The sequence below is a fragment of the Lonchura striata genome, chromosome 6 (assembly GCF_046129695.1).
Source record: "Lonchura striata isolate bLonStr1 chromosome 6, bLonStr1.mat, whole genome shotgun sequence".
Classification (NCBI taxonomy): domain Eukaryota; kingdom Metazoa; phylum Chordata; class Aves; order Passeriformes; family Estrildidae; genus Lonchura; species Lonchura striata.
Window position 1 is genome coordinate 53,226,704 of NC_134608.1, and position 9,335 is coordinate 53,236,038.

General features: G+C 60.7%; 2 protein-coding genes across 2 annotated transcripts; both read right to left on the reverse strand.

The window, feature by feature from the left end:
- Positions 1–357: 357 nt before the first annotated feature.
- Positions 358–5,437, reverse strand: VPS51 (VPS51 subunit of GARP complex). The gene is made up of 10 exons (XM_021555998.2): positions 5,225–5,437; positions 4,591–4,720; positions 4,205–4,351; positions 3,813–4,029; positions 2,940–3,669; positions 2,544–2,762; positions 2,023–2,244; positions 1,737–1,858; positions 1,217–1,304; positions 358–887 (listed from the first exon to the last, which is right to left on the reverse strand). The coding sequence occupies exons 1-10, from the start codon at positions 5,435–5,437 to the stop codon at positions 627–629; spliced, it is 2,349 nt and encodes a 782-aa protein (XP_021411673.1). The 3' UTR covers positions 358–626.
- Positions 5,438–5,938: 501 nt separating this feature from the next.
- Positions 5,939–9,301, reverse strand: BET1L (Bet1 golgi vesicular membrane trafficking protein like). The gene is made up of 4 exons (XM_021524744.2): positions 9,256–9,301; positions 8,499–8,590; positions 7,764–7,820; positions 5,939–7,545 (listed from the first exon to the last, which is right to left on the reverse strand). Exons 1-4 carry the CDS (start codon positions 9,272–9,274, stop codon positions 7,378–7,380), a joined length of 336 nt encoding a protein of 111 aa, XP_021380419.1. The 5' UTR covers positions 9,275–9,301; the 3' UTR covers positions 5,939–7,377.
- Between the last annotated feature and the right edge of the window lie 34 nt (positions 9,302–9,335).

The following is a 9,335-nucleotide window of genomic DNA, read 5'->3' on the forward strand; positions in this document are numbered from 1 at the left end:
TGAATTTAGTAATTTCTGGGCTCCTCACAGCTTTTTGTTACAGAAATTGAGGGTTTGGAGTCTTGTCTCTTTTGTGACGATTCCTCAAAGCAAGAATGTCCTGTCTGGGGAGAACAGGTCTCCAGTGGAAAATGTGTGTCCCTGAGGGTTCCCTAGCACTTTGTAGCACTCATGGAGTCTTTTAAGGCTGATTTTTGGAGGCTGATTTTTAAGGTTTGGGGCCCTCGTGGCTGTGGGTCCATTGGGGACGTTGCTCAGTGCCCAGCCCGTCCCTGTGCTGTCAGCCCAGCTGCAGGTGGGACCCCACTGTGTGCAGGGTCAGCTCCTGTCCCCCAGGCACTGACAGGGACACAACACTCAATTCAACTCGCACATAATTTATTAGTGACAAAGGGGCTGTCTCTAGGCACGAGGGGATGTCACCAAGGTGTGGGGATGACACTGTGTCAGTGGGCTGGGGAGGCAGTGGGGAAAGGGGATTTGAACAACATGCTGTAACCCAATGTGAAGACAAGGTGTCCTCCTATTGGGAAGGACACCTCATGTATGTGTGGGGACTCACAGGGCCCAGGTCTGTCCCCAGAGGTGTAACAGGCCCCAGGTGTGGCACGTCCCTGTCCCTCACACTACCCACGCTCGCAGATGAGCTCGACGACACTGTGCTCCATGGGCACGGGGTCAAGGCAGCGGTGGGCGGCGCTGGCGGCCACCTCGTCCAGCAGCCCCTGCACCACACGCTCGTCGGAGGCGAAGCGCCACAGGTAAAGCTGCAGGTAGTGCCCGTCCACCTGCACCTGCTGCAGCCCGAAGCGCCCCAGCGTGCGCAGCCGCACGCACTCCAGCAGCGTCTTCAGGCTGATCTTGATGATCCCCGTCAGCACTGACACCTGTGTGAGGGGACAGCGGGGACATGCGGCACACGGGCACAGGGATCATGTCCACACAGCATGTGGGGACCCTTGTTCTGACTGCCACTTCCCATGGAACTCCAGAGCATGGGGACATGTGGCACATGGATACCCTTGGCCTGGTTGCTACACAGATCCCACTCCTCCCCACAGTCCTAGGGCAGGGGACACTGGGGATGCCCTTGTCCTGGACATCAGTGCCCAGGGACACCCTGAGTCCTGGCACCAGGGACATGTGGCAGTGGGAAGGTAGGCAGTTTGGGACCTCTGGGAATGTTTAGGGACGTGTGGTGTCCCCATAACCTCACCTTGTTAAACTCAACAGGGCTGAAGATATCTATGCGCTCAGAGAAAAGCTTCTGGATGTTGCTGAGCAGGTGGGTGTCCATGGGGGCACTGAGGACATGGACACAGGGACAGTCAGGGACTTGACATAACCAGAGGTGTGGGGATGGGAACACAGGGACCGTTAGGGGCCATGGAAAGGGTCAGAGGACACGGGGATTTTTTTGGGGACAGAAAGGCAGGGGAATATGAGGATGGCCCCAGGACACGGAGGGAAAAGACAACTGAGGGACTCAAGGATGATGGGGATCACCAGGAGATTCTGGGACAGTTGTAAGGAACACAGCGATTGTTGGGAGAAACAGGGATCATCATTAGGACAGTCTGGGGATGTGGTGACAGCTAAGGTCTGTCGAAACAGCCTGGGAAAGTCTGGGATCATGAAGAGGGTGACAGGGAAGATGCAGTGGATACTCAAGGAGTGACAGGGAGTCAGGGGTGCCTGGGTGGCCCATGCAGTGACACAGGGGTGGCGGAGCTGACCTGGGGGTGTAGCTGGGGGCATAGCGGCCGGGCGCCCGCGAGCTGCTGTAGACGGAGAAGGCGCGCCGGCTGGAATCGCTGCTCTGCGCCCGCCTCACTCCCTCCTCGAAGAGCTGCCCCACCTGTGGGTGGCACCACACCCTCAGCACCCACAACTCCCTCCTGGGACCCCCCAAAGCACCCAGCATCCCTCAAAGTCTTTGTGAGCCTCCCACATCCGTCCCGAATCCCCAAAGGTCCACACAGGGATCTGGGGCAACCCCCTCAGCCCCGGTTTCAGCCCGACCTGGACGTCGATGGCGGTGATGTCCTCCACCACGCGCTTCATGACGGCGCGCACGTTGCGCGGCTCGACGGTGCCCAGCCAGTCGCGTGTCTCGACGCTCTTGCGCAGCATCTGCGCCACGGCCGCGCCCTGCACCTGCACGTAGTGGTCCAGCAGCCGCTGCGCCGCCGCCCGCGCCTCCGCACACAGCGCCGGCCCCGGTGTCACTGCCGGCCCCGAGTCCTGGGGACACACACAGGCAGGATCAGCCCCGCACCTCCTCTGCAGCGCTGTCACCGTTGGGACACGTGGAGATGCTTCCCCTCCCTGTGACTCTATATCTGATGTCCTGGGGGCACAGGGACACTGGGGACAGGTGGGACATTATGCCTGAAGCAGCATCACTGCCTCTCTTACAGGCCCTTGGGGCTTCAGGGACTCTTGAGGCTATGCAGATCCTCCCTGAAGATCCCTCAGGGATATGAGGATCCCCTTAGGGCCATTAGGACCAGAACCCCTTAGTCCCCTAGGACCAGGCTCACCTGGGGTGGGAACTGCTCATCCGTGAGGGTGAGGATGTAGCTGATGGTGGAGTTCTCATAGTCCAAGCAGAGGCGGGCGAGGAGCAGCAGCAGAGCCGGGGGGGCAGCGGGAGCTCCCCGCTCAGCCGGGCCATCAGCGAAGCCACGGGCGGTGCGGCACAGCCAGCGCACGAAGGCCACCACCAGTCCCTCACGCACTGCTGTCACACAGAACTCCCCCTGTGCCACAAATGGGGGGCAGGTCACATCCCAAAACTGCCCTGTACGGGCTCCAAACCGCCCTGTCTGTCCACCCAACCTCCCCTATGCCACCCACAAATTGCTCCAGTGACCCCCAAAATGCCCCTAGCCCCCTCAGTCTGCCCCCACAAAGCACCCCACTCCGTGTTACCCCACCTTGAAGTAGGGCAGGCTGGCGAAGGCAACGTCCCTGGCGGTGAAGAGCTGCACGTAGGCCAGCACGGCCTTGAGCTGGCCCAGCACGGAGGCGGCCAGCGTGGCCAGCAGGTCGGGCAGGCCGGGCCCCTCTTTGCCGGGGGGCCGAGGAGCAGCCAGTGCCTGGCGCACGTCACCCAGGCAGCCCAGGAAGAAGGTCTGCAGGGCGCGCAGGTAGCGGTCGACGCGCTCGCGGGCCGCCCGGGCCACCAGCGCGGCGGCAGCGTCGGCACCCGCGGGCAGCAGCTCCAGCAGCGCACGCAGCCGGCGGTGGAAGCGGTCAAGCGCCCGCACCAGCAGGGAGGTGTCACCCAGGCCGCGCTCCAGCGCCAGCCGCCGCTCCAGCAGCGCGAAGTAGCGGGTGGCCAGCGCGGTGGCGAAGGGCTCCAGGCGCCCCGTGTCCCCGCCGAACAGCGCGCGGTACGAGCCGGCCAGCTGGCACAGCGTGCCCACGAAGGCCGAGCTGCCACGGTCCACGAAGTCCAGGATGTCGGAGGCGGGCGGTGGTGGCGTGGTGGCCGTGCCCGAGGGGTCAGCCGCGGGCAGCTCGGCCTCCAGCGCCGCCAGCTCGGCCTCGAGGCGCGCGCCCGCCTGGCTCAGGAACTCCTCGCTCAGCTCCTCGGCCGGCTCCTCCAGCTGCAGCAACATCTCCACACACTCGGTGAGTTCCTTGGGGTCCAGCTTCTCCTCCCTGGTGGTCGGGAGGGCCCGGGGTTAACAGCGGCATGGCAGAAAACAGAGAATAAACAACAGAAGTCATCAATAGGCTCTGGATGAGCAGCCCCAAACCCGCATTGCCCAGCGTTGCCATCAGCAGGCTCCGAGTGAACGCACCGGAGGCGTGTGCGGAGGCGCTGGGCCAGGTCGGCCATGATGGCGTGGCTCTCGTCCTCGATGGCACGGAAGGAGGGCAGGTGGCGGTAGTGGCGCAGCACGGCGCGGGCACGGGCGTGGCAGCGCAGGGCACGAGCCGGCTCCGTCCCCGCCCAGCGCCGCAGCCGCCCCGGCACCTCCACCAGTGCCTGCAGCTTCCGCAGCAGCGCCTGCACCCCTGCAGGGACACGGGGTCAGCGGTGGGGACACAACGGGAGCAGGATGAGACACGGCAGTGAGACCATCTGTGGGATCTGCCCGCCATGGGGGACACCCACCCCGTAGATCTGCCCCACAGGACTCATCCCAATAAATTTCCCTGGATCTGCCCCCCGGATGGCCCCACTCCGTACCGGCCAGCTGGGCGCCGCGGCGGTGCCGGTCCTGCAGCGCGGCGCTGACGCGGGCGCTCGAGGCGCTGATGGCCGCCATGTTGGCCGCCAGGTCATCCATCTCTGCCTCCATGTGCCGGAAATCCACCTTCATCTTCCGGATGGTGTCTGGGGGACACGAGCCAAGTGCCAAGTCCCTCAGCCGCCTGGGACCCTCCCGGCCTGCCCAGGATTAACACACCACAGCCAGAACCCCCAGGGAAGGCTGCTTGTCCGGCGGCTGTCACTGGTCTCCAGAGTGAACCACCACACTCCCCAGGGCAGCTTCCCAGGGCTGCCAGAGTGAACACCCCCAGATCCCCATTTCCCATGGCTGCCATCAGTAGGCTCCAGAGGGAACAGCTCACCCGTGGCAGAGATGAACTTGTTGTAGTTCTCGTAGAGCAGGGTCTGCATGTCGCTGTCCAGGGCGCGGATCTCCCGGCCCAGCGTGGCCTCACGGGCCAGGAGCTGCCCCAGGGGACACTCGCTGCGCACCTGAGGCGACAATGGACACACATCTGCCCCTGGATCCCTCACTGCCCCCTCTGGAGCCCCCTAATTGAGATCGACTGCCCTCCATAGTCAGTCTGGGCCCCTCAGCTGCCCTGCAGGATCCCTGACTGTCTCCCCTGGATTCTCCCGGGATATGGAAGTGCTCTCCAGGAGCCTCCCCCGCCCTCCAGGGCTCCCCCCTGTGCCGTGCTAACTGCCTCATCCAGCTGCTGTGGAACACCTCAGTACCATTCCCACTCTGTGGGAATCAGGAAATAAAGAAACACATCCATAAGGTGCTCGAGACAGCCCTTTCTGGGATCTCTTCAGGATCCTGGGTGCGCGACGGTTGTGGGGACCCCGCGGTCCTCCCCCACCCACCGAGATCCCTCGTGACGCGGCCCCGCGGGGACATCCCGAGGCCCATCGGAGTCCCGGAGCCCTCTCCAAGGTGGCGGTGCCCGCGGGAGGAGTCTCCTTTTTCATACCCTTGTTCTCCATGCCCACCTTGTTCATGAACACCTCCGGGTCGAAGTGGGGCCCGTTGATGTCGGTGGGGTCCGGGGGCGCCTCGGCCGCCTCGGCAGTGGACGGGCCATAGTAGCGCTGCAGCGGCCCGTGGGGACGCCGCCACCCCCCGCCCCCGGTGCTCCCGCCGGTGGCCTCGGGGCTGCCTGCGGCCCCGCTCCCGGCCCCGCTCCCCGTCGTCACGGCCGCCATCGCGCCGCCGCTTCCGCCCCGGCAGCCACTTCCGGCCTGTCCATTACGTCACTTCCGGTGAGACGCCGGGTTGCCATAGCGACGGGGAAGCGGCGCCGGACATGGCGGAGCCCAGATCCCGGGGCCTGGGGCGGCTGCCACGGGGACGGGGCCGGCGCGGCCCGTGTCATGCTGCCCCACGGCGACAAGAATCCTCATTCGGACGCAGACATGGGTGGAGACACCGACCCTCGAGGGCTGAGCGGCCGCTGGCACCCTTAACCCCGGGCCCATGTCTCTCACTGTCCCTTTTCACCACTCTCCACCTGTCCGCAGGCCTCCCCAGTGTCCCGCGAGGCCCCAGTGCCTCCTCGTGCTCCTCTCCCCTCACACCGGGTGAGGTCCTGGGGACCCCCACCCTACCCGAGGGTGGCTCCAGGTGACGCTGGAATTGGGCTGTGAGGCTGCAGGTAAAACCAGGTGATCGACCTTGCACCTCGCACAAGGAACAAACATCTGGGCTAAAAGGTCTAAAATCAGCTTTATTTACAGCAGAAAAGGCAAAATAAACCCTGCCACGGTGAAGGCCAGGCTGCTCCAGGGGCCTTTTGTTGGGAGTCACCTGCTCCAGGAATCACAGGCCGTTGATTCTTCCCAAAGGAAAGAGCCCAGACCTGCCACGTTGCACCAGGAAAGCAGGAAGAGCCAGAGGAAGCTCCTGCTGCCTCTTTTGTCCTTGCCTTTCCTGCACGTTTTCTCCCAAATGTGGAAAAGAGAACACATAATCCAGCCAGGGTGTGTTTTGTGAGCAGTTTGGTACATGGGACAACATTCTCTTCATACCTATGGGCCCGAGTTAGCCCAAGGGCAAAGGAATTCCCACTGGGAACAGGGAGAAAGCAAAGGAACACCCAGCCATCCATCCATGAAGAGGGTTTGCTGGAGAGTCTAAATCAGAGGAGAAGGAATGGCTGAGCCCTGCCTGTTACAGGAAAAGAGAAGCAAATAAGCAAACACACCCTCCAAGGTAAAGCAGGGGTTCCTTTTGTACTCTCTAAATGCATAAACAAAACAGCAAATCCCTCCTTGGATCCCCCCACTCCCAAGAGCACTGCGGGGGGAGTTCCACCTCACTTTATTGGCACTACATCTCCCCAAAGTGCTCTAAAAGCAGGATGCCACGTTAACCACAGTTAACTGGACCTTCTGCCACCGGTATTCTTTACCCTGATTTAGTAACTTAATTTGCACATGTGTGGGAAGGTTCTGGAAGGTTCCACACAAGTGCAAATCCATGTGGTTATGGACTGTGGCCCTCCCTTCCCAGAGGGTCCAGCCTGGTTTGCCCACAAGGATGATAAAGACAACCAAGCCAGGATTTAATGAAAGTCCCGCTCTCCTGCATCTCTTCCCTGCTACAATGTGAGAGTATCCAGGCCCAGATCCATTGCTAATTCCACCCGGATTAGCAATGCACAAGTTTCCTTTCACAGTTTCCTTTCAGCCCAGGGATATGGTCTGCAAGTCCAAGGGAAATGGAGAGTGGCCACACGGAATGTAAGTCACACATTGGTACTCCCAAATCCCCTAAGTCAGCATCCTAAATCCTACAGCTCGCAAAGCTCAGCTGGGTTATGGAGTATCCACAAGTCCCTGGATTTGTTAGTTCCTGGTTTTGATCGAGGGAGGTCATGTGGAAGTGGCCCTTAGAAACAGCCCACGGGATGGAGACAAGGCAGGAGGTCACGGCCAGAGCCATGACCCCAAAATCCTGACAGACACGAAGATCCCTTTGGAGCCAAACTTGTTTTGGAAGAGCTGCCTGGGCCCAGCCGGAGCGCTGACAAGCTGGAAGGAGAAGTCACTGGGAAGGTGGAGGTGTGGCTGGAGGCTCCTCTGGAAAACATGTGGCCAGGTCTGTGGATGGTGAGGTCTGGCCTGTGCCACCTGCCAGCCCGGGCTCAGGTCCCCGCCCGGGACACCAGGTAGTAGAGGATGAAGAAGATGAGGACGAGCACCGCGGACACGGTGAGGAGCAGGCGGCGGTTGTCGCGGCCGGAGCGCGCCATGCCGGAGAAGCGCTTCACGCTGCCCGTCAGCAGCCCTGTCACGCTCAGGAAATCCGAGTCCTGGTGGGAGGAGACACCTTGGAGGCATTGCAGGATCATAGAACTTCCCAAGTTGTAGGGACTCACAATGAGCCAGTCCAGCTCCAACAGCACAGGACACCCCAACAATCCCAGTGCTGATTTAGGGCTTCTTCCTTAAGGGCTTTTGCCGTCCCACCTCTCATCCCAATTCCCTGATTTGCACAGAAAGCCCCGTGTCCCGTTTGCCAGGTCCTTACCATGCCATCCAGGTAGCGGTTCTGTTCCTCAGCATCCTTGTCAATATCCAGAGCCAGCTGCAGGGCAAGGCAGGAAATGGGCATTAATGAGCTTTTAATGTCCAGAGAACCTCTAAAATCTGAAATGCAAATTATTAAAACAAGCTGCTGCTTTCCCAGCTCCAACAGACACACAGGGGCTTGTCTGGTGCAGGAACAAGGAAAATGGCATTTCCCTGTCAGGTGAACTTTTTCAGCTCTGAAAATAAAGCCTGGCTGTCTAAATCTGCCAGCTAGAGAAGGTAGTTTAAACCCTGGGACACAATGGCAGGAATTCAGCTTGCCCTTTTACACAGTGAGTCATCAACTTCTTTCATGGTTTGTACTACACTTTTAATAATAATTTAGAGCTTAAAGCTCTAAATCAAAGTGTTTGATGTTAATAGGAGCAAACCAGCATTAAGAACAGTTACACAGAGACACAGGTATTTTCCAAAATTAATCTGCCTGCCTTTTTTCCATTAATTTTTCCCCAAGGATGTGAGCTTAGCAACACTCCTGTGTTCAGGTTAGGCAGGGCTTGGAGCAACCTGGTCTAGTGGAAAGTGTTCCTGTCCATGGGAAGGGGTGGGACTGGATGAGCCTTAAGGTCCTGTCCAACCCAAACCTTTCCATGGTTCTGTGATCCCCTGCAGGACTCCCAGGTAATCAGAGCCTGTCCTTCACCTCAACACCTGCTGTGACCTCGGCACTCACCGACTTCAGCCTGGTGACCTTGCTGGCCAGGCTGTCGGCCATCCGCTTGTTCTCCACATCCAGCAGGTCCTCCATGGCGCTCGGGCTCTGCCCTGGGGAGAAGAACGAGGAGCACACATCATGCCTGCCGTGCCACAGCACAGCTCTGTTCCCACCACAGCCCCTCCACACATGCTTTGTGCAGTGGAACCTTCTGAAAATGTGACCAAAACACCACAGACTTCCCCCAAACAGGCCAGGGTGAGAAGCCAGAATTCAGGGTATCTGAAGTGCCACCCCAGCCCAGCAGCAGCTGTGGGGGTTCCATGGCCAGTGACATCCAGGGGTGAGATTTGGGTGAAACCCGGGGCCCTCTGCCCCTCGGCCGTGCTGGGGTCTCTCGGCATTGCCCCCATTGTGGGGCAGGTTGGGGCTGGGGGGGATTAGGAGTTCTGGGGCAATTAGGGGCTATGGGGGCTCTAAGAGGTATTTAGGGTTTATGGGGGGGGGGGGCTTAGGGATTCATGGGGACAATTAATGGATAGAGGGAGCAATTAGGGGCTCGGGGGGGCAGCCCAGAACCCCAAAAAAGGCACAGGGAGGCAATTAGGGCTTACGCGGTGGGGGGGGTGGGGTGTTATTCCCGGGCTATAGGGGGAGAAATCGGGGCACTGCAAAACGCCCCGCGGGGTTCAGTGGGATCGGGAGTTCCTCCTCCCTCCGAGCCGCTCCAGCCCCTTCTGCCCCCCAAACCTGTCGCTGTCCCTCGTCCCCTCACCTCGGCCCCGCTCCGCCATGGCTGCCCCGGCCCGTCCCGCCCCGCCGGGCGGAGCCGCCACGAAATGTCCGCCCGCTCTT